General features: G+C 52.3%; 1 protein-coding gene across 1 annotated transcript; it reads right to left on the minus strand.

The window, feature by feature from the left end:
* Positions 1-1,097: 1,097 nt before the first annotated feature.
* On the minus strand, positions 1,098-23,745 carry UPK2 (uroplakin 2). The gene is made up of 7 exons (XM_070490138.1): positions 21,361-23,745; positions 15,988-18,891; positions 3,265-4,089; positions 2,654-2,788; positions 2,324-2,462; positions 2,010-2,080; positions 1,098-1,614 (listed from the first exon to the last, which is right to left on the minus strand). The coding sequence occupies exons 3-7, from the start codon at positions 3,338-3,340 to the stop codon at positions 1,478-1,480; spliced, it is 558 nt and encodes a 185-aa protein (XP_070346239.1). The 5' UTR covers positions 3,341-4,089; positions 15,988-18,891; positions 21,361-23,745; the 3' UTR covers positions 1,098-1,477.
* Positions 23,746-23,909: the final 164 nt, after the last annotated feature.

Raw genomic sequence — 23,909 nt, forward strand, 5'->3', positions numbered from 1 at the left:
TAAGCACAAAATTATAAACCCCATAGTAATACTGTGAAATACTATGAAAGGATAGGGGAACCCAGCTTAATGGGATGGAGAGTAGAGAAGGCTTCCCTGGAGAAACTGGTCAACTATGCAAATAGGAGTGGAGTGGTGGTGGGGACAGTCACAAGAGCAGCCTGGTCTTACAGAATAGTCTGTGCAAAGGCCCTGAGGCAAGAGTGAACACAGGACCTTGGAAGGAACATGATGAGAGCTGAGGGGAAGTTAGGGGACAGACCAGGGCTGGCCTTCAAGGTCACCTTAAAGATTTTGGACTTTTGGGGCCAGCCCAGTGGTGTAGTGGTTAAGTTCGCATGCTCTGCTTTGGCAACCTGTGGTTCGCAGGTTCAGTTCTTGGGCAGAGACCTAAACCAGTCATCAAGCCATGTTGTGGCAGTGACCCACATACAAAATAGAGGACGATGGGGACAGATGTTAGCTCAGGGACAATCTTCCTCACACACACACACACACACACACACACACACACACACATACAAAGATTTTGGGCTTCACCCTAAGAGCAATGCAAAGATCATTGATCCTTATAAGGAAGATATATTGGAGAGAGTAAAAGTGAATGAGGCTGACCGCTCCTGCTCTTTTCCCTCAGTTACCAGACTGCACCACTCTTGTCCCCCTCCACCCAGGTTTCTTCCCTTCTACTCTTTCTTCCTAGGGCCGCTTTAACCTATTCTCCACTTCCCCCACCTCTCAGCGCCCTGGTCTTGGGTCTCACCCTGGTAGGCCTCTGTCTTTTCCTGGTCAGAGCCTCTAATCTTTTCCCCAGCACTTCCGCTTGCTCTGCTAGCCTCACATGGTGCACCAGCCTCAGCCTCAGCCCCTACCCCTTGGCCCCTGGTTGGGTGGCCTGTTGTGGATGGTGCAAAACCCACAAACCAGGTGTGGGTCTGAGAACTCTGACTCCTGGGCTCTTATCTCATCCGGCCCCTTCCTACCTTCTGAGAAAAGCAACTCTAGGGTTCTGGGGCAGAGAGGGGACCTGCAGCCTGGACGTAGCTTCTGGGGGTTCACCCCAACGTGGAGCCCACTGAAGGGAAACAGACAGCGATGTGGCAGCAGACTTTATTGTAGGGACTAAGTGCGCTGAGGGAGGGCTGAATTGTTGTTGGCGGGTGGGGTTGGTTAAAGTGGTGAAATGGGAAGAGAATCAATTCTGATAGGAGTGGGGTGAGGGGAATAACAGGGAGTGTTGCGGGGAGGGGAGGCGTTAGGGGACAAGGAGAGGGACAGAGGGAGGAAAGGGCTCCAGGAGAGAGGAGGCAGGGAGAGGACATGAAGGCCCTGAAGGAGCCAAAGCCTGGTGACTGACGCCTGGGAGCAGGCAATCTTTCCAGGAGGGGAGGTGGGAGCAAAAGGCAAAGCTGTGGGCTGGGGACACGGACAGTGCCCTGCACTTCCCAGAGGAGGCTGCTGCCTCGTGCCGACTGCCTCACTTTCGGGTGCCCAGTGCCAGGGCGATGATGAAGCCTATGACCAGCAGGAACATGGCGACAGAGAGCAGCACTGTGATGACCACCATGCCCCCTGTCCGGGCCATTCCCAGCCCAATGGATTCCAGCTTCCTTCCTGTCAGAAGAGAGAGGGGGGAGGCCTTAGTGGGCATGAAGGGCCCCTGTCCCACCCGAGGCTCTCAGCTTAGCCCCTCATCCAGCTATCCAACCAGCCAGCCCTTCATCTGTTTATTCATCCAGCCAACCAACTGATCATCCAAGGGAGCCAAACATCCATCCAACAAACATTCATGAAGTGTCCTCCATCACTCGCTGAGGATACCGAAATGGATCGGACTCGATCCCTGCCCACAGAGAACCTTTAGTTTAGCAGCACAGGCAGATGAGTCAGCAGGCAGTTAAGGCGCTAGGAGAGAGGTCCGCAAAGGAGCAGAGGGAGCACAGGGGGACAGCTAGGGGATGGGGTGGGAGGGGCCTGGGAAGGTTTGGGGGCCCTTAGATGTTACTCACGAGGAAGCGTGGACATTGGGATCTCTCTACTGGACTCAGTGGATGCCCCCTTTGTCACTAGGTAGGAAATGCTTTTGAGGTGGAGTTTAGGAGAAAGCATTTAGTATCTGGGACTTGGGATGCCCAGGCCTCCCCCTTGGCAGCTGTGCCTCCCATGGTGCCCTCCTCCAAGAGAGGCCTGTTCTTGACCCCTTTAACCCTCACTTTCTCCGCCCCTGCTGACCACATCCCACCACCACCACCAGATGTCAGGACCCAGCTTCTCTTCCTGTCCTCCCTCCCGCAGGTGCCCCAGGCCTGGATCTGGTACCTACTAGTATTTGGTTCCTGGCACGAGGTTTGTCACCTGGTATGCACTGAGCCGGGTGACTGTGAAGCCGGCTCCACTGTCCACCACACTCACCAGCTCCCTGCGCCCACGGCATGGAGGCACCACAAAGCTAGATTTCACCACTGGGCAAGAAATTGGGGATGAAAGGCAGGGTTAAGTTTCTGGAAGCCTCAAGGAGAAGGGGCAGCATTTAGAGAGTGGACGGCCCAGGAGAGGGGTCCATAGGAAGGCACACATGGGAGAACGGAAGTTGGGGGTGTCCTGGGGAGGGGTCTCTGGGGTTTAGGGGATGCCTTGGGAGGGGGTAGCAGACCTTTGCTGTCGTTGGCTCTCCGGACCATCAGTGTGGCGTTGCCCCCTGTGAGGTGACACGGGGGCAAGGCAACTAGCAGGCTCTCCGTTAGTGCCGGCGACAGCAGACCAGAGAGGCTTGAGATGTTGAAGTCCACTGGGGGGCCAGGAGGGAGTTCAGGGGAGGATCAATCCCCTCCTGCCCATCAGCTCTGGCCCAGCCCCCAGGGGCCATTTCTAAGGATGCAGAGTCCTTCTCCCCTTCCACTCTGCGGTCCCTCTGCAGAAGACAGGACTTTGCTTGTCTGACCACCAGGTGGCAGGCTTGGGCTGCAGAAGCCGGATACTCCACCAAGCCGCCAGACCCTGGGTGCCAAGATGGGGCAGCGCCCAACTTCACCCCTACCTGCAGGCTTGGGACTTTCCCCACACCTCTCTGCCTCTTGGATCTGGAAGAGGACCAGGAGTATGCCCTGGGCTCACTGATGCTTGGTCACTGACATCACTTGCCTCCCCCACAACCCCCCACCCCCAAGTGACCAGACCAGGTTCTCTTTCAGAGCCCTAGAAGACACAATTCCTCCTGTCCAGGCCCCCAAGCCCCTTCCCACCCTTGCCAGAAATGGCAGAGACCTGCAGCTCCTGGGGCCATCACAGCCAGCAGAATCAGAATCAAGGGCAAGGTCCGGATGGGCAGCAGGGATGCCATGGCTGGGCTGGGAGCAGGAATGGGTGATAGCAGGATGGGGCTTCGTGAAGCAAGTGAGGCCCTACCCCCGGGGTGGCTGGTTTTGTCCTGAGGGTGGGAGGGGCTGGAGGGGAATCCTGTCCAACCTGCCCTTTGGGCCCTTCGGCCTCAGGGGTGGCCCCCAGACAGGTTTTTCAGGATGGGGAGCTAGCCCTCAGGCCAGGAGGGGGGATGCCCTGGCTAGAGCTTGATGGCTTACTCAGCTGCAGAGGATCAAGGTAACTAAGGTGGAGGGTGAAAATCGCCCCTTCTTCCGGGACTCCCACGTGTAAGGGCAGGAGTGCTCCTGCCTGCACGTCTGCATGGGGAGCCTGGCCCCTGAAGGACGGCTCCCCCCAGGTTATGGAGGTCTTCCCAGGAGGGCAGCAAGTTCTGAGGTTGCTCTGGTGTGCAGGAAGAGGAGAGTAACCCTGAGGGGCTCCTGAAAGGGCCTTGGCTGGGCAAGAATGGGAGAGAAACTGAGACAGGTGGTAGGGGTGGGGGAGCAGAGCCAAGGGCTCCAATTCATGGTGTCCACTGAGACCCAGGTGTTGCTGCTGTGGGAGAGGCAGAGGGGGATCACGTCAGGGAGTCTATAGGGATTTGAATTTCTCTGAAGAGTGAGGCCAAGGGATGCCAGGGGACTTCTGGAGAGACCGGAGAGGTGGGCACTGACCCTGTCCAGGGGCTAGGGGGTAGGCAGTCAGCCTTGATCAGCAGCCACTGTTGAACTGTTTGAGAAAAAAGGAGAGAAAGAGACCTGGTAAACGAAAATGAAAAAGAGACACAACCACTCTGACTGCGTCCCCCACCCCCATGCTCAGCTAGGTAGAAGTGGAGGAGATGCTGTGAACAGAGAGGAGAGAGGAGAAAGCACCTCTCCTGGGCACCGGGCAGGGCCTTCGCAGGCTCTAACGCACTCCTTACAGTTGTCCAGGGCCATAGATGTCACTGGCTCCCTTTTGTAGATGTGGGAACTGAGACTGAGAGGGGGAGTCATTCATGGAAAGTGAAAAGCTTTGTCAGGAGAGGTTGCAGACCTCTCGGACCTCTACGCCTGGGAGCCCCATAGAATGCTAACGAATGTCTTTTTGCTCCAGGAGCCATTCTATCTTCCCCAGTCCCACAGAAGGGCCAGAGTCCTAGTAGGGAAGCAAGGGCCTGGTGGGGTTGTGTCCTTACCCCCTGGTGGGAAGGATAGGCTCAAAGTGGGGGGTGCAAGCAGCGGGTGGCAGTAAAGATAGAACTCATGGGCCAAGCAGAGAGTAGGAGGGTCTTAGACCAGTGCTTCTCCAAATTTAATGTGCATGTGAATCACCAGGGATCTTGTTAAGATGCAGTTTCTGATTCAGTGGGTCTGAGGTGAAGCCTGAAATTCTGCATTTCTAATGAGCTTCCAGGTAACATTCGTTGATTGATGCTATCCTGAGAGGCCCCTACTTTGAGTTGCCAGATGCTTCGTATTGCCCCCCGCCACAGCCACCACGCACACACCGGCTCCTCTTTGATGGAGACCAGGGGCAGGTGTTTTCCCCAGTCTCCCAGGACAGGCTGCCTTTGGGTGAAGAATTGAATTCTGTCTTTCCTTGGCTTTTGTCCTCTTTTAGATCAGATCCTACCATCATTCTACAAACTGAAAGAAGATCTTTTTCACACTGAGAAGAACTTTGGAGAGAGGGAGCAGACTAAATGGTGGCATTCTAGGGGTAAGGGCATCTTCCTGATGCTCTTCAAATTCCATCACCAACCCATAGGATGTTTACACTTGGGCTTGGGAGGTATGCCTTCCCATTTCAGTCACAAACCAGAAAGGAGAAAGGAGAAGAGTTGGGTTTATCGCAGGGTGGGTTGTGTTGGGTTCACACCTAAGCCCCCAACCCCATTGGAAATTTGAGTGGGACCGAGTAGGGGAGGGGAGGGCAGAGCTCTGACCAGATTTTAAAGGGATAAGAGGGCCCTGTGCCTTTAAGTCCTCCCTTCTCCCTCCAGTTCCCCCCCTTCCCCACCCCTGGCCCTCCCCAGGTTTCTGGAGGAGCTGAGAGTTGCGTCTTCTCCCTGCCCTGCCGAGCTGCTCACTGGCTGCTCTGGAGGCTGTGCTTTGCGGTCTCCATGGAAACCATTAGTTGCTAAGCAACTGGAGCATCATCTGTGCTGAGCTCTCGCATCTAATTATCCCATCACAGCGGCCAAGAAGGGTTTGGGGAGCTGAGAGGAGGGGGAGGCCGAGCGCAGGAGCAAGAGGATAACTCTTTTAGCAGAGCAGATTCATTGACAACACTGAAGTCATTTAAAGCCACAGCATCCTGTTCCTCTGGAGGATTTCCTCATGGCCTGGAGTAAGGGAACCAGAGCCACAAATGCCTCAAGTCTCTTTCTTGGATCCACTCTTCTAGCCTGTCTCCCCCTTCGATTCTCCATTCTAAACTCCCTCAAGTTCCCTCCCCTGCCTCCTTCCTTCCAAATCCCCTATTCAAGTCAACAAATATTTACTAAGTACCAGGAATGTCTGTGGAACTGTGCTATTGACCAGGGATATAAAGGGAAAATAAGTTTCTACCCTCAAGGAGCGCCGAATCTCTCTATTCTGCTGGGACTAGAAGATTAGCTCCTAAAACAGACCTACTCTTTCTGAACTATTTTTTTTCTTGAACTATGGTAGTTTTGCAACCAGAAGAGCTCGAATCAGAACCCAGGTCTGTCTGATACACCTACGGTTCTCTTTTCACAATGCCACTCTTCTGCTTCTCAGCCAATTCAAAAAACGTATCCACTTGGCTCCATGGGCATGTCAACCTCTGATGGGGACTCTTGTCCTCCTGTTGATGAATGATACCATATGACTTAGGTGAGTCACTTTGAACCTCAATTTTCTCACCTATAAAATGGGAAAACTCATTCCTTCCCATTTATCTAGCAAGATATGACAGGTGTAAAAATGCTTTAAAATAACGGTGCAGAAGGAATGCTGGAGATCATTGTTATAATCTGTAGGAGCAAACTGGGGGAAACCCTGGGGCTTTGGACCCAGAGCTCACAAGACGTTGGTCTGATGGGAAACGGCAGAGTCTCTATCCTTGAGACTTGAGGCTGGAAAAGACTATGAGAACAAGAAAATCTCAGTTGTTCAGGGTTGGAAAATACCTAGATACTCCATTTTTTTTTCTAACGTTGCCTATGGTACAATCACTTACCCTAAATGTGCTTCCAGCATTGTGACTTTGGCCAAGATATCTACCTAACTACTCTGAGTTGTAGTTTCCTCCTCTGTAGAAAGGGAGGGAAATCTGTCTCCCTGGGATATTGTGACTATCACTCAAACTAATTTATTTAAGAGTGCCTAGCATAGTATCTGGTTCAATAAATATTAATTTAAATAATCCACCTTATCCTCTCCTTTTTATTAACCCTTAGTGCAGATGAACACTAGAGACTCAGAGGAAAGAAATGACTTTCCCAAGGTCACAGAACTAGTAGGGAACGAGGTGGGATAGCTTTCAGAATTTGCTTTTCCAGCTGTGTCATTGAGGCCAAGGGAGACGGTTGGGCAGGAAAGGCAGTCTGAGGGGGAAGAGTGACTGCGATTGGACCAGTGTTCCTGTGTAGGAAGCATGCCACAGGAGTACCAGGCACACAGGAAGAACCTGCTCACTCGTTTATTCGTTCAGGAAACATTTATTGAACAGCTCCTCTGTGGCAGGTACCATGGTAGGTGGTGAGATACAGAGATGACAAGACATAATTCCTGCCCTCAAGTTGCTGAGTTTTGAAGAATGAACCAAAGTTAACCTGGTTGAAATATGGAAGGGGATATTCCAACAAGAAGGAGCAGCATATTGAAAGGCTCAGAGATGGGAACTATCCTGATGCCTTCTGGGAACTACGAACGGTACATGTCGGCTAGAGAGAAGTATTCAAAGATGGGCATGATGAGAGCTCTAGCTACTAGCTTGATCACCAGGGGCTTCGTAGGCTATGCTAAGGAGCTTGGTTTTTGCCCTGAAGATAACAGAAAGCTTTTGAGGAGTTTTAATTGTATAGAGATCATTCTAGAAGCAGGTGGAAAATGGATTGGCAGCAGGTAATGGATTGGCACATTGTATCAGGGTTGGTCTATGTGACCAATAGAATATAGCAGAAGCAATGTTGTAAAAGGCATTGTGCCTTCCTCCTTGCTCTCTCTTGGATTGCTCACTCTGGAGGACACTGAAGCACCTCTAAGGGTAGGTCCACATGGCAAGGCATTGAGGCCTTCTGCCAACATCCAGCAAGGAACTGAGGTCTCCAGCCAACAGCCATGTGAATGAGCAAGCTTGGAAACAGATCCTCCACCCCCAGTCAAACCTTCAGATGACCCAGGTCATCTTCAGGTGGCCCAGGTCAACATCTTCACTGCGACTTCATGAGACACCTGAGCCAGAACCACCCAGCTAAGTCTTTCCCAGATTCCTGATTCTCAGAATAAATGTTTGTTTTTATAAACCACTAAGTTTTGGGGTAAGTTGTTATACAATAATAGATAACTAATACAAATATCTTGAGAAACTCAGATGAAAATGAAATTGAGTATATGAGTCTGGAACACAGAGGAGAAGTATGGGATAAAGAGAGGGAAGGTGGGCAATGGTTAAAATCATGAATGTGGGAGAGAGTCCTTGAAGAGAGCAGTAGAACGGAAGAAGACGGTCAAGGACAGGATACTGGGAAACACAATACTTAAAGGACAGATGGAGGGAGAGGAGCTGATGAAGGCAGGAATGAGGATTGGGAGGAAAACCAGGAAGGAGTAGACGGAGAGTTTCAAAAAGGTGTCAAATGGTATGAAGGTCAGGATTGAAGGTAAGGACTGAAAAATGTCCACTGGGCTTAGCGTCTTGAGGGTTATGCAGATCCTTAGGAGCAGCTCTCTGCGGGTGAGGAAGGCAGAAGCCAGACTGTAAGAGGGCAGAGATAACTGGGAGGGAGTAGGGTTAGAGCTGTGTAGACTGCTCGCTGGAAGAGCTCGGCTGGGAAGGGAAGGAGATGGTTAGATACCTGGAGGGGACTTTGGGGTACAGGAAAGGCTCATCTGTTTTGTTTCTAAAGTTAAAGATGCAGGAGAGAGGGAGGTATAATTGATGGAGAGGCTTCTGGAGGAGGGAGGGAATGGGATTCAGATTCGAGGTGGAAGCATTAGCCTTCGGCCATAGGAAGGACACTTTCCAGCAGAGAGAACGGGGCAATGATGCAGAGAACTGCTATACTTTTGGGGGTGGTTGGGTAGGAAAGGCTGGGGGATGGAAGAAGTAAGTTAAGGGAGCTCCCTCCGGAAGGCCTCTGCTTTCTCTGGGAAGTGGGAAACTCAGCAGGGAGAAAGGTTTGGGGCCTGACGGACGAGGGGTGAGAGTTTGAAATAGCTGTTGTGGGGAGAGGAAGACGCAGCTAGAAAAGAGCCTTGAGGAAGGCTGTGTTTGGTGGTGACAGTCCAGCTGAGCTTGGGGACCACTGGTCTTCAGTGGCACTGACTGTATTAGTCAGGGTTCTCCAGAGACACAAAACCAACAGGATGTGTATATATAAAGAGATTTATTTTAAGGAATCAGCTCATGTGATTGTAGAGGCTCGGCAAGTCCCAAACCTGATGGAGAAGACTATCAGGCTGGAGGCTCAGGAAAGGAGTTGCAGTTTGAGTCCAAAGGTGGTCTGCTGGCAGAATTCCTTCTTTCTTGGTGGGGAGAGTGGGGAGGTCAGTCTTTGTGCTATTAGGGCCTTCAACTGATTGGATGAGGCCCACCCATATTACGGGGTAATCTGCTTTACTCAAAGTCCACGGATTTAAATGTTAATCTCATCCAAAAAAAAAAAAAAACCTTCACAGAAACATCCAGGATAATGTTTGATCAAATATCTAGGCACCATGATCCAGTCAAGGTGACACATAAAATTAACCATCACCCTGACCTTGACATTTTGGGCGTTTTTCAAATTACGGGACAGCTTGAGTGTAGAAATGATAAAATTGTCAGGTTGTACCAACCCAGGGTTAGGGTTTTCAAGGCATGGAAAGTTAAAGGTGTTGGCAAGAGTGAACAGATGGAGAATAAGCTGTAGGCTAGTTATGAAAAGGAGTGATAGATGTGAGGGGGGGCACTGGGGAGGGGGGGTGCTGAGCGAGGTCAGGCAGAACAAAGACGTGCGAGAAGTGGAAGAGCAGGGGAGAGTGGATGGGGCAGGACACAGAGTGGTGGCCACCTAGGGGGCTGCTGAGGAGAGAAAGCCGAGGTCCTCACTGCAGCTGGATGGAGGAAAATGTTGTGAGGCCAGACAGGGACTGCAGCCTCGGTGTCTCCAAGGCCCAGGCAGATGACAAAAGCAGTAAAACGAGGTGGGTGCAACTGGGGCCAACTGGAGAGAGTGTAGCAGCACGAGCTGTCTAAAGGGGCCACCCACGCAGCTCTGGAGGAGTTGCCCTGCGGAAAGGGGGACTTAGTGAGGCCTCGCCTCCTTGTTTTTTCAAGAGAAGCCAGAAATCTGAATTTTTAGGTAAAATGTTCTTATTTTCAAAATTTAAACTAATATTCATTATAAAAATGCACTTTGAAGCCAAACAATATACATCCTTAAGGCCAGCTTTGCCATCGGGGTCCCCAGGTTGTGTGCTCTGGGACGGGGGAATGGAAGGGGAGTTGGTGTCTTGGTAGTGAGAAGGAGGAAGGATATTTGAGGCTGAGGAGATAGAGCCTGGAGGGCTGTAGAAGCGGCAAGGGGTTCCGTGCAGCCAGTGAGTGGAGCCCTGGGACGGAGGGACTGCTGCGGAGGGGGTGGGGTGCCAACCGGAGGAGCAGTTGCCCCCCAAAGACCTGGCCCACGGTGCCGTCCACAGACGGGAGGGGCCTCTGACAGGTTTTAAGCAGGGAAGTGGCATAATTCGGTTTGGTTGTAGAGAGATTACTGTTAGAGTAGGTGGAGGCTTGATCATGGGGTAATTAAGCCTCTCCTTAGGCCTGAAGGAGATCTAGTCCATACAGGAAACAGTGATGGGCCGAATTCACGTGAATTAACCTATTCAATAAATGCTTATTAAATGCCTTTGCACCAGTTACCGTGCTAAGTGCTGGACCTTCAGGGAAGACGTTGCTCTCCCTGAAATTATGGTCTGGTGGGAGATACTGAAGAGTTCACTAGTACACTGCATTAGGATTTTAGTAGAAGTCATAAGAAGAGCTGTTGTTTATTGAGTACTTACTATATGCCAGGCATTGTGCTAAGTCCTTTATATATTTTTTCTCATTTAATCCTCATAACAACTTCTGTGAAGTGAGTACTGTTATTATCTTCATTTTCTTAATGAGGAAATGAAGGTCAGAGAAGTTAAATGGCTTGCCAAAGAGGCTCCTCACCAAAGGGGTAACTGACATGGGCTTGGGCAGTCCCAAAGGGCTTCCTGGAGGAAGTGGTGAATAAGCGAGGACCTAGAAGTTGAGTAGGAGTTAGCAGGGTGAAGGCGGAGGGAGAGGTGGAGAGGGGAGGTTGTTCGAGGCTGAGAGAGCTGCAAGGGACCAGGGTAGAGAAGGGGCCACTGGAGGTTTAGAGAGGGATTTGGGAAGTCACTTGGGAAGTAGCTTGGACCAGATGAAGAGCTTTGTAAACCGCTTTAAGGAATTGAAATTTTTATCCTAAGGATAAAAGGAAGCCCTTGAAGAGTTTTGAACTGGAGTGTCATGATCCAGTTAGTATCTTATAAAGGTGATTTTTGCTGTGATGTAGAGATTGTGTTGGGTAAACAGCTGGGAGACGTTTTAGATGTCTCGTGACATGCTGTTGAGATAAGAGCCAAGCAAAAGGTGATAAAAGAGGAGATTCTGGGGTGATGGTTTGGCTGGGAGGGTTATGGACGCGGGTGGAGAGCGGAGTTCAGGGTGCTTCCCAGGTCCTGGCTTGGGCAGCTGGGCGGATGACGGCGCTGTGGTGAGCTGGGGTGGGAGGAGCAGATCTGTGGGGAGAGGGTGGAGATGTCTCAGCTTTGAACTTGCTGAGTTGAGGTGCCTGAAGGACACCCAGGTGCAGGAGTGTGGAAGGTGGTGGGATGTTGGTGGTTCTGGGGCTCAGGAAGGTTGTCAGCACAGGTGTGACAGCTGCAGCCTCGGAGAACCTTGGAGGGGCGTCGGGTGGGAGGGGGCATCCCAGGCACCCGGAGGAGAACACTTCCAGGAGGCAGTTCCGCAGCAAACTGGTCCTCAGGGAACTGAAGCGACTGGAAATGTGCTCCTGGGGTTTGGCAAATAGGAGTCACTGGAGAGCTCTTCAAACTGGGAGAACGTGTAAATGAGAGGGACTGAGCTGGGCAAGAGGGGTTGAAGGACTGAAGGTCTGGGTGGCGTTGGCTCTGGGAGTCAGCCAAGCGCTCAGCCTGGGGAGGGCAGGTGTGGAGGAGGACAGGGCAGGGTCTTTCCTGCTCCCTGCCATGCCCCAAAGTTCCTCACACCATTTTGGCTCCGGCTGGGCCCCCTTCTGAGCTGTTTGTAGGAATCCCTGATGGGCACAGGGAAGGAGGATCAGGAGGGGCTTCCTGGGATGTGGGTGGAGTGTGGAGGAGAAGGTGTGAACTGAAGCGATGGAAGGGAGCGTATCTGGATCAGCCTTCCCTTCAGGCCTGAGGAGGAAGAAGCTCTGTCCCCCTGTCCCCCTTTACAGGGGTGTGGGGCAGAGACCTAGGAGATCAAGCCCAGCAGACAGGGGCTCAAACAGTATTGTGACCTTTAGCCCCTCTTGGGGACCAGCCATTTCTGATGTCCCCACCCCCACCCCCAGGAACTTCCGGATTAGCATGCAGCTCAAGCCAGTCCCCAGAGAGAACAGGGAGATGGTCCAAGGTGGCTGCTAGGAGGAACAGCAAGGTATGACAGGAAAGGGCCGGAATCCTTTGGAATCCCACCACACCTTCCTGGTGGGGAGGGGTCATTTGGCACAGCTGCCCAGACCGCAGCCCTGAACTCTGCCTTCTCCCACCTCCTCAGGCCCTGTTTGAGATGCACATCAGATCCGGTGCCCTTTGCAAAACTGTTATTTGTACAGAAGCCCGAGGTGGGGGGGGGAGCCGCTCCCTCCTCTTTCTCCCCTCCAGCCACTTCCACTTGCAGGGGCCTGCGATCATGTACAACCCCCATCCCTCTCACTCACTAGCTCTGAGACCTGGGAATGTGAGCACTGCCGGTTCCCCAGCTCCCCACGTGGCAGTGCAAGGAGTTTCTCTTCCCTCTGCCGGAAATGGCCTGGCCGCTGAGCTTACCCCCACCCCCACAGTCCTCCCCACCTCAGCCCTTCCTCCACACTCCCGCAGCCCTGATCTCAGAGCACCCCTCCACCTCCCACTTAGCCCAGAGTCTCCCTGGCTGTGGCCTATTTGCCTCGTCTCCCCAATTCTCCATCTCTAAGAATGGAGAAGGGCCTTGCGCTCGGCAATCCCCAGCAGCCCCCATCCTGCCCAGCCTGTTCTAAGGGTGCAGGAAAAGCCTGGAGTGGGAAGCAGGCTCTGCGAGGTAGGCAAAGGGCTCTGAGGAGAGTAATGGCTTTGGAGCAGCTGCCCAGGGCTAGACCCAGCTCTGACTGCTGCTTTCCAGCCTGGGACCTTGACCTTCTCCTGGGGATCTTAGAAACAGTTTCCTGTCTGTAAATGGGGGTGGTAAACCTACCTCACAGGGCTGTGTGAGGACTAAATGAACAGGGCATGAGGTGCCCGACACAGTGTTTGGCACATAGTAGGTCCTTCAAACAAGTGCCTTCTTCCCCTCTCTTCACTTTGGGGCTCTGACAAAGAGGTGGAACGAGAGAAAACTAGGGTGGATGGAGAGAGCTCTCCCAGAGCCCAGGAGGCACATTGCAGGGTAGGGGTACAGCTCTGTTCTGTTCCACCCAGGATGGGGAGGAGGGGAGGAAGAGCCAGAGCCCCAGGCCCCTCCAGTGCTTCTGTTCTCACGGCACTGCTTGGTCTGGCTTTGGGGAGATCTCTGGGAAAGGTACTCCTCTTGGGCAGGGGGCCTGACGGGGAGGGCCTGGTGTGGGGGGACTGCCTCTGGGTCCGGAACAACCCCTTCCCCACTCCCCCAACTCATAATCCGATTCATATTCCTACTCCCTCCTCTGGACCCGTCACCATGGCAACAGTTTTCTCAGTTGCACTTCATCAGTTTCTCGGCAAATCTTTTTTTCTGTCCCCTCCTTCAATTTCTCTTTATCTCCTCTATCAGTCTGCAATTCTACAAACTCATGGTGCTCACCTTTCTCTTTCTCTCTCAGCTTCTTGGTTTGTCTCTTGCTCTCCATTTGTCCCTGCCCACTTCTGTTCACATCTCCCTTTCTATAGCTTCCCTCCTGTCTCTCCCTTTTCAAGTCTTCGCTTGTAGCAACAAGCTAGAGTCTGCTGGCTAGACAAGAACTTGTGTTCCTTCTGCTATCAGGGCAGAGAAGTGGAGAGTCCTGGAGGGACAGGGTTTGGGTCCTAGTGGCCCTGGACAGAGGTCAGTGATGCAAGAGTGGATGTGAGGTCACATTCATCTGTTCAACTCTGCCCGGGGGGCAGGGAATGGTGGGAAGGGAAAGCAGTATTGGGCAGTTTCTTTTCCGTTGCTCAGACAGAATCAGTGTGGCTGCGGGGATGTCCTGCAGGGCACTGTCCTTGGTTCATTTCCCAACTTGCCCTCAGAGACCTCACCCAATGCCTACAGCTACCACTGGCATGCAGTGCTGCCCAGAGACCTAACTTTAGCTCTGACTTCTCTCTCTCTAAAGTTCCAGTCAGATGTCTCTCGCTGGGGCTGGCCCAGTGGCGCAGCAGTTAAGTGTGCACTTTCTGCTTCTCGGTGGCCCCGGGTTTGCCGGTTCGGATCCCGGGTGCAGACATGGCACTGTTTGGCAAGCCATGCTGTGGTAGGCGTCCCACATATGAAGTAGAGGAAGACAGACACGGATGTTAGCTCAGGGCCAGTCTTCCTCAGCAAAAAGAGGAGGATTGGCAGTAGTTAGCTCAGGGCTAATCTTCCTCAAAAAAAAAAAAAAAAAAAAAGCTGTCTCTCGCTGCTCACTGGTCATATCCACTGGGGTGTCCTACTCTCATGCCTAACGCCACAACTCTAAACACCAACCCATCTTCCCCAAGCTGTCAGCTCTCCTTGTGCTTCCCTGTCACCACCTGGGGTAAAAGCCTGGGCACTCTGTGCTTCTTCTCTCTCTGTCATCCTCCATATCCAGTTAGAGTCCCAGGTGTATCAGTTCTCCTTTTCAAATGTCATCCGTATCCGCTTCTGTCCCTTTGCCGTCTCATAAACACCACTGGAGACCAGGCAAGTCAATCTGGGCCCTCACCAGAGCCTCACTTCCCACTTGCACTTCTCCCCCGGGCCGTCTATAAATGTAGTCTCCTCTCAGAAACCAAACCCGTCTTCAGCGTGGCTTTCTTCTCCCTCTCCTTCCCCCTCCTTCTTTTTCTTTGTCATTTATTGAGCATCTGTTATATATTAGGCTCTTCATACATGTCATCTCATGTAATCTTCAAAGTAATCTATAAAGTAGGTATTATCCCATTTTACAGGAGAAGAAATTGATGCTCAGAATGGTTACAGTGATTATCCCAAAGTTCTACAGCTACTAAGCAATAGAGTAGGACTCAAATACAGATGTTTAGAGTCCAAAGTTAGGGTTTGGTTTTGCTTTTTTTTTTTTTTGAGGAAGATTAGCCCTGAGCTAACATCTGCTGCCAATCCTCCTCTTTTTCTGAGGAAGACTGGCCCTGAGCTAACATCCGTGCCCATCTTCCTCTATTTCGTATGTGGGACACCTACCACAGCATGGCTTGCCAAACAGTGCCATGTCTGCACCCAGCATCCGAACTGGCGAACCCGGGGCTGCCAAAGCAGAACATGCACACTTAACCGCTGTGCCACCGGGCCAGCCCCTAGGGTTTGGTTTTGTTTTTCACTCTACCAGCCTGCTTCCATATGACTCTTCTACTCAAAAACCTTCCGAGGCTTCCTATTTTCTTATTCTTCCATTAGGCTCATTGTGATCTGACCCCATCCCACCTACAACACCGTGTATCTTGCTACTTCTCAACCAGGAGAACATTTGTGTGCTTCAGGGTTTTGTCTTCATCTTGGTCCTGTTGAATATTTTTATTAACAGCCTATATGAAAATATAGTATCACATCTCACAGATATAAGCCTGGAGGAATAGTAAACACTTTGAAAGACAGGATAAGGATCTAAAAATCATCTGCATGTATAGAATGGCAGGCAAACCTAACACGATGAAATGATCAGGGATCTATGTAAGACCTCAGCAACGCACAAGGGACCAGACACGGCTTAGAAGCAGTTCAGGTAAAAAAGATTCAGGGGTTTTAGTAAGTTCAGTCTGAGTCGTCAGCGTAATATGGTTGCCAAAAGCAAATGCAATTTTAAGCCACAGTAATAGAGATATAGTATTTGGAATAGAGGAAAGAATCGATAGTCTTGCTTTGCTCTGTTGGCCAGGTGTCATCGTGGGAGTGACTGTTTGTGGACTGGAAATGTTTAGGCCAGAGAGGAGGAGAAGAGTCAGGAGTCTTTAAAGCATAAATACATGAAGGACTCTCATGGGGAAGAAGAAATAGACTTACGTTGTGTGACCCCAGGAGGTAGTGCATGGACTAATAAGTGGAGACCACTGGGAGACAGCGTTTACCTCAAAAAAAGGAGAAACAGATGTTCGTAAATGGAATGGGCCGCCTCGGGAGGCGGTGAGCTCCCCAACTGCTTGCCAGGGATGTGGGCAGGGAGTTGAGCACCCGAGAGAATCTGAACTAGGCAGCTGGTCTTTGAGACCCTTTCCCACCAAGATCTGCAATGCCTCCTGCTCTTGTTCTTTCTGTGCCCCTCACTGAGCCCTCTGCACTCCCCTGTACCCCAGGGCAGTTTCTTCTTTCTCCACCAGGTCTAACTAAGAACGCAACCTGCACTGATAGCATCGAGTCCACATCTTTTAATTATTCAGCATCTTTTATCATTCTTTAATTGTCTCCATCTTATAAGTTCCTTGAGGGCAGGCACCTGTATTATCTGTTACTAAAAACTTTTTCATCATTGACCGTTCTCAGCCTCCCTCTGCCCCGCCTCCCCTCACGCCCGAGATAATTTTATCCTTCACCTGTTGTTGGAAAGCTTGTCTTGGCCTGCTCAGTTCCAGGACTTTGTGATACAGAACTGGGAGAATAGGAGGTGAAAGATAGACTAGAGAGGCAGGTGAAGGGCAACTTTCTTGTGTGTTAGGGAGAATCTGGGTAATGGGTGAAGGAAAAAGGAAAATAATGAAACCCGAGAGGCTAAGCCAATCCACAAAATAAGGAGATGACAGTGGCAAAGAGAGACAGAAATGGTCTGGTGACTATGGAGGACAGAGAGAGAGGCAGAGAGGGGGCAGATTTGGGATTTGCAGAAAGTGAGTCTACTGCTGCAAGGTGCAGCAGAATAGAAGCGGAAAGGGAATTTTAGCAAGTGGTGATGTAGGTTACGAATTGGATCACCTTCAAGAGACATAGGTAGGGGCTGGTCCCGTGGTGTAGAAGTTAAGTTCATGCACTTCCCTTCAGCAGCCCATGGTTTACAGTTTCGGATTCTGGGCACAGACCTACACACCACTCATCAAGCCAAGCTGTGGCAGTGTCCCACATATAAAAAATAGAGGAAGATTGGCACAGACATTAGCTCAGCACCAATCTGCCTCAAGCAAAAAGAGGAAGATTGGCAACAGATGTTAACTCAGGGCCAATCTTCCTCACCAAAAAAAGAAAGTGAGAGATACAAGTAAAAATTGGGATTCCTTTCTGAAATTATTTTTGGTATTTGGGGCATGGGACCCCAGAATATATTCAGGTTACATAACATATATTCAGGGTTCTATAACTTTCACAGGATCCAGCATGGTGTCAGGGTGTAGGTGCCCCATTAGGCAGCACCCCAGTCCCTGCAGATGGAATAGATGTGGTCCTGAGGCTGTGGGATCTGGCAAAAAGACTGAAACATTAAGCTTCTTCCCTTACCTCAGAGTTCTACCTTTTAAAACTACTTCCTAATCTGAGATTTCGAGTTACAAATGCCCTAGGAGTTAGAATCTGTTACGTGTCTTGACAGATGGAGAAATGAGGCCCAGCAAAGTTAATCAGCTTGTTGGAAGTCACACAGCAGGCTTTAGGCCTGGCTGGGACTGGGAATATGCCTGGCCCAGGGCTTCATCCACAATCCAGGAATGCCTTTTCAGATTGGCCCAGAAAGTTACATGCATATAAATAGGGTCATGATGAGAGAAAAAAGGGGGGTCTGGAGGCTGGAAGTTCTGAGCACCCCTCCCTCTGTTTGGAGCCCTGCACCAGGCTTTGGGGGACATCCAGATAAGGAGGCCAAGGCTGCCTTCCCAGATCTTATGGCCTCACAGGGAAAGGAGCCAGACATAGGAAGCAGTCCAATGGAAAGTTGGACGCCAGTGCTGCCGTGGTCTCGTGGAAAGAGTCTGGACATGGAATCAGGAGACCTGGGCACCTCTTCCAGCTACCACTCCCCAACCACGTGATTTTAGTCAAGTCCTTTCACCACTCTGGGCCTCAGTTTCCTCAGCTGTGAACCTTCCGTCTCTGAAAAATAAAAGCTCTATAGTGCTACATAGAAGAGTAAGTTAATGCAGTAACTAAAGATATTCTGTGAGTGTTGTCCCCCTGAGGCTCACCCCTCCCAGCACAATCTCAGAAAGGCTCTTGCCTTCAGTTGATGGCAAGAAGTAAACGTTCCCAGGACTCAGAACTGCCAGACCACTTGGGCAGTGAGGAGTAGGAGGTGACGCATGTGCCCTTCTCTGGGGCCCTGCCTCTGATAGCCTCTCCTGAGCCTAGGAACTCTGACCTCCCCCGCAAGCAGACCAGAGCTCGGTGAGTGTCTTTCTCTCGATACCCCCCCACCCCACTGCTATTTAACTGCTATCTTATCTGATAAAGAGCCTGGAGATAAAATCATCCAACCCTCTTGTTCTACATTTGAAGAAACTAAGGCCCAGAGACAGGGTGTGACTAGGCCAAGGTCACAGACTCTTCACTCTCCCCCCAGTCTTCCTTCTTTTGGGACTGGGAGAATTGATTTAAATGGGTGGTTTGGGAAGGGAGCCTTAGAGCTCTCTCATAACGTGTGTGAGATCCCTTGCTGGGATCTTGTTCTATCATTAAACCTCCAGCAAGATGAACTGTCCGCCTGGACAGAACCGCACCTTAGGCTGCAGTGAGGCTCAGCTCAGATGTGGCTCCCTGCAGGAAACTTTCCAAGACTCCCAAGTCCAGGATAGGCATCTCTGAAGTGCTCCCCAAGCCTTCGTGATGCCAACTTGAAGTCAACTGTTCACTTGTTGTCTGTGTGGGCAAGGACCACATCTGTCTTGTTCACCAAAATATACCTATTGTCTAGTCCAGAGCCTGGCACATAGGAGGTCCTCAATAAATATTTGTTGAATGAATAAGTAGGTGGCGTTGGTCAGAGAAGGATTCCTGGAAGAAAAGGCAAACATTGAGTCAGGTGTCACAGCCGGCCAGGAGGACTGAGTTGTCTCTGGTTGGGTGAACTGCCTGTACAAAAGGAAGTCTTATATAGAGGATAATGGGAAACGAGGAGAGAGAGGCAAGTGAGGCAACTGAAGAAAGAAAGGAGAAGAATGGAGCCCCTCAAGATCATGGCCTTTGCTAACCTGGGAGGGCTTCTGGGTAGAGGGGAGGACAAGCCTCAACCCTGCTGGGGATAAGAGGAAGTGGTTGTGGCACCTAGGATCCCTCAAGAGGAGTCTTTTTATGAGAAGAAACTCAGAGGGCAGCTTGGCTGGTGGAGAGGGAAGCCGAAGGCAGATGGGGTGGATGGTAGGAGCGTTGAAGCCTGGCTAGAGGTTTGAATTTGCTGCAGGGGTCTGGAGGGGGTGGGAGTTCTGGGAAGGCCTGGGGCACAGAAAGAAAAGAAGGTGAGGAGCAGCTCCCTTCTATTGACCCTCTCTATTAGGTTGAGAGCCTGAGAGGACAGGGCCTTCTGTTTTTTCTGGTCCTCCTCCAAGTATCTGGGCACCGGGGACCCACAAGTAGAGTCTCTAGGGCAAGGATCTGGAAGGGGCCGAGGCAGCCTGCGGAGTGGGGATGGCATGGCAGGGATTGTGGGCGCTCCCTCTTCCACCGGCCTTCTCCCACGACTCCCTTTCCCTCCAAAGGTGCTGCTTCTGCAGGAGGAGTACTCCAGCTCTCTCCCAAGTCCTTCTGCCACCAAGCACCACCTGAGCCTAGCTTTTGCCAGGCGACTGCTAAGCCAGATCTAGCCACCAGGGGGCAAAAAAGCAGCCCTTAGGTCGGCTCCCTTCGCTTCCCAACCCACACATACCTGAAGGCCAAGATGGGCGTGCCTCACCTGGCTCTAAAGCCTGGTAGTCCGTTAACCCCTTCCTGCCTAGGCTGAGGTACTTTCCTCAGGTAGTCACTCACAGCGGACTTGGGGGTCAAATCTGATGGGGGAGGGTGTGTTGCCTAGGAGAGGGGCTAGGGTGGAGGTGAAAGCAGAATTTCCCGTTACTCAGGCCCTTGTCCCAGCTGGAGCTGGGGGAGGCTAGCATTCCCTGTCTCAGTTGCATAGCTACCCCACGCGCCCTCGTCCCCCTTCCCCCTCTCCCCACCCCCCCCCACCCCCCCCCCCCACCCCCGGCCCCGCGGATGGGTGAAGGAGCCCCCTGGAGGCAAGAGCAGCATGGGCTGTGGTGACCTGCGCTGGGCCTCACAGGCGGGATGTAGAGACCGCTGAGGCAGCCACAGAACCCAGACTTCCGGGTTCCCTGCAGCCTTGTATCTATCAGGGGCCTTTGCAACAACTAGTGGGTCGGGTGTGTGTGTGTGGGGGGGGGGGGGGTGGCTAAAGAGTGGAGGGAGCGGCACAGAGGGTTGGGGTTGGGGGAGGGCAGACAGTTAAGACTTGGCAGGAGATGGGACTGGATTACGCTGCTCTCAGGTGCCCGGTTTCGTGTTGCTCCTTGAGTACCAGGCAGCCTTCCAGGGCTCTGACCAGCCCAAGTTCTGAGATTGCGTTCCGGACCACAACGTGTTAAACTGTGGGTGGGAGTGAGGTCGGGAGTCCCTCCCTTCTTCCCTTCCTCTCGGCGTCACCACCTCGGAGTCCACCAGGCTGGCAAGCAAGGAGTTAAGTCTGCCCGCAATCTGCAAGACTGGAGCCGGGGAGGGGAAGGAGGGGGAAGAGGAGGGGGCAGAGAAGGAGAAGGGGGAAGCCGACTGCAGGGAGACAGCGACAGGAACCCCCTCCCTAGGGACCTGGCCCCTGGGCCCCCAGCCCCAAAAGAGGCCCTGCCCTCCCCGGGGTCGTGCTCTCTTCCCCCGCCCTGCCCCCGCCCTCCAGCTTTGTGTCCCCAGGAGGGTGGGCTGCAGGATTTCCAGCCAAGCCTTGGCTGCCTGCTCAGTTTTTCCAAACCCTCCAGTCGGGGAAGGCGGGAGCCCTGTCAGGATAAGAGTCCTTCCCCCACTGCCCCTGCTGGCCCCCTCTCCCAGCCTCCCTTTGCTTGCCCCCGCACCTTTTCCAAACTCCTTTCCCTTTCAGACCGTGGCCCCTGCGCCCCCTATCCCCACCTTTATTGGCTCCCAAGTTCCAAGTTCAGGTTGGAGGAGCCAGGTGGGTCCCACAATCATGGAGTGGTGCTGCTGAAGCCATACTCCGCAGACCGACCCTGAGACCTGCTGGGCGCCAGCCCGGCTCGCAGCCTGGCGCCCGCCCCATCCCAGGACACGGCCCAAGGGCCACCAGGGAAGATGGCCCAGAGGTCTCCCTCCCCGGTAATGGAGGCGGTGCTGGGGGGCGCCGGCAGAGCTGGGCAGCAGGCTCTGTGCGGCTGGTGCCAGGCTGTGGGGCAGGCTTCGAGGAGGGGGAAAGTGTTCCGAGCGCTGGCACGGTTCTGTCCAGCAGGTCTATTATATAATAATCACCATCTATCAGGAAGCCAGGCAGCTGGAGTGGGGAAGCCCAGGATGCCCGGATCCGCTTCTCCTTCATGGCCCGGGAAGCTCTCTCCGCCAAGATGGGGGGTGTGGGCGCAGCCCAGAAGTGAAATGATGTGCGGGGTCGAGGGGCAAGTGAGGGGCGCTGGGCAGTCCGAAAGCGGCCCCGCAAACCCCACCCCCAGAACGCTGACTGACACAGCCCTGAGCCAATGATTGAAGTCACTGTGGGGCTCAAAGTTAACCCTTTCTTGGTTCCTTAGTTGCTTGAGGGGATAGGATCCCTTTCCAGGAACATTTCTCCGGTTCTGAATCCCTCTCACCTGCACGAGGCCCATGAGGAGTAGCAGCTGGAGGACCCTTGCGTCCTAGTCACCCCAGGAAGTGATCTCAGACAATCAGCAGCCCTAGTGCCTCACCCCCACCCCCACCCCCACCCCAAAGTAAATTGTATTATGAGATGTGGCTGTGTACGTACACCCTGTGGTTCCAGAAACAGGCCCGCGTGGCGCTGGCACACCCACAGTGCGCCACGAGCAGGCACCCTCGCACACCTATACCCATGCCAGCAGTTCGACCGACACTCTCGAACACACCTGTGACACTCCTCGCGACACAGTGACACACACATAAACGAAATACACGGTGGTTCCCCGAGTTCGCCAGTAGAGGGAGCCGCCCGATTCCAGCAGCGGGCCGCCGGCCTCTCTCCCCGTCTCCTCCTTGCTCACCCTGGGGTTCCACCCAGAACTCGTGGCTGCCCAGGGCAGAGCTCTGCATCCCAACCTAGAACCTACGCTGGGGGAATGAGTCACAGCCCCACCCAGGGGAGCAGGCTACATGACTGCTCCACAGGACATGCTGAATACGCTTCAACTTCCTGTGTACCACATTTGAGAGACCCCTTGCAACACAGCCACCACGCACCCCTACAAATGTTGTTTTCTGGACCTACTATGAACCTGGCATTGTGCTAAACGGATGTAACAAGCCCATGTGGCTTGTCATGTATGTAACGAGAAGACTGATCCACATAAATAAGGTGGACCCTTCCTTCTAACAAGCATCCTGTTTGAGACGTGACCCTCTTGCCTTGTGGCTCATATTATACCTGCAACACCCTGGAGAGGGGAGAGGAAAGTAAAGCCCACTTCTATGGGTCTGGTATTATCCTAGGCTCTGGGATTTTTCACACCAGAGCTTAGCCTCCCTGGGCTTCAATTTTCTTTTCCTTTAAGTGGGAATAACACCTACTTCCCAGCATTGTGGTGATTCAGCCCCGAAGCCTGTTCGTGGTTAGCACAGCAGTTAGTAGGCACTTGGGTAAGTTTTGTTGACTGGATCGAAGCATGATGGAGAGAGAATGTGTACGAAAATGCTTTCTAAACTGTGATGTGAGGCACCCTCAGGGGTTACTATGTTATCTTCTTTCAGGGTTTGCCCCCTCTCTCCACCTGTGCCTTCCCAGACCTTGCCCTGTGCCCAGCTGCTGGCACCATCAACCCATCAAGTGAGTATTTGCATTACTGAAGTCCTACTATGAACCCAGCACTTGAGTGCTGTAGGAATATAGAGGCATAGGAGGTATGGTCTTGGCCCTCAAGAATCTTTTGGGGGCAACCAGACATATATAGGAGAACCAAGAGAAAACACATAAGTAGGTACTCGGTTGGGTGGCATAGATGTAACAGGTGGTCAGAAGAGAGGGAGGTCAGTGAGGGCAGGAGCTTTCTGGGGACCATCTGTGAGGAGGGGCAGGGGGGAGAGCAGAGGAATCAAACAGCAGGAGCAAACGAGCTGGTTAGTGCCCCTCCTTTCTGATGCAGTCCATGCTTGTTACTTGTTAGTATTGATTCTGGGTGGGTGGGGGCAGTGGAATACAGGGAAAGTGCCCTGGGATAAGGAGACCCAAGTTCTAGTCCTGGGCATACCACTTACTAGCTGTGTAATCCCGAGTAAGTGCTTAACTAATGCAAGCCTCCCTTTCCTTACCAGTGTAATGGGGCCATAACATCTTTCTCATAGCTTTGTGGTAAACATTGAAATAATATATGTACAGTGCTTTTCAAAAGTGCTTTACAATTTCTTCTTCATTGCTTCTACCCTCCTATAGGGTCTGTGTGTGTGTGTATGGGGGGGGGGTGTCTATGTGTGTAGCACTTTGAGGTTAGGAGAGAGTTCTTTTGAGAAGACAAAGGTTTCAGTTCCACAAACATTTTCTTAGCATCCACTTTGCGCTGCTGAGGATTGAGATGAAAAAATCCAGTCTATGTCCTCAAGGACCTCATGGTCTGCTAGGAAAGAGAGATGAATAAAGAGATGCTCAGTGCACAATGTATGTGGGTGGGTACACTGAAGAGGGGATCCAGTACTCTGTGTGTGTGTGTGTGTGTGTGTGTGTGTGTGTTGGGGGTTGAGGGAGTCCAGGCAACTCCCACTCTTTCCAATCAGTGTAGACAGGAGGGTAGGTAGTCAAACCTCTCCCTAGCCTGGGATGTTGTTGGCGCCTCTCCTCCCCAGTCTTCAGGAATGGGGAG

The sequence above is a fragment of the Equus asinus genome, chromosome 20, assembly GCF_041296235.1.
Source record: "Equus asinus isolate D_3611 breed Donkey chromosome 20, EquAss-T2T_v2, whole genome shotgun sequence".
Classification (NCBI taxonomy): domain Eukaryota; kingdom Metazoa; phylum Chordata; class Mammalia; order Perissodactyla; family Equidae; genus Equus; species Equus asinus.

Bases quoted from the DNA above. Each gene is read 5' to 3' on its own strand.
- UPK2 (XM_070490138.1), bottom strand. From the start codon at position 3,340: ATGGCATCCCTGCTGCCCATCCGGACCTTGCCCTTGATTCTGATTCTG. The intron at 2,789-3,264 runs GTCTCTGCCATT...CTGGCCCCCCAG, and splicing joins GATGGCCCCAGGAGCTGCAG to TGGACTTCAACATCTCAAGC. The intron at 2,081-2,323 runs GTAGGTACCAGA...CCACCTCAAAAG, and splicing joins GTGCCAGGAACCAAATACTA to CATTTCCTACCTAGTGACAA.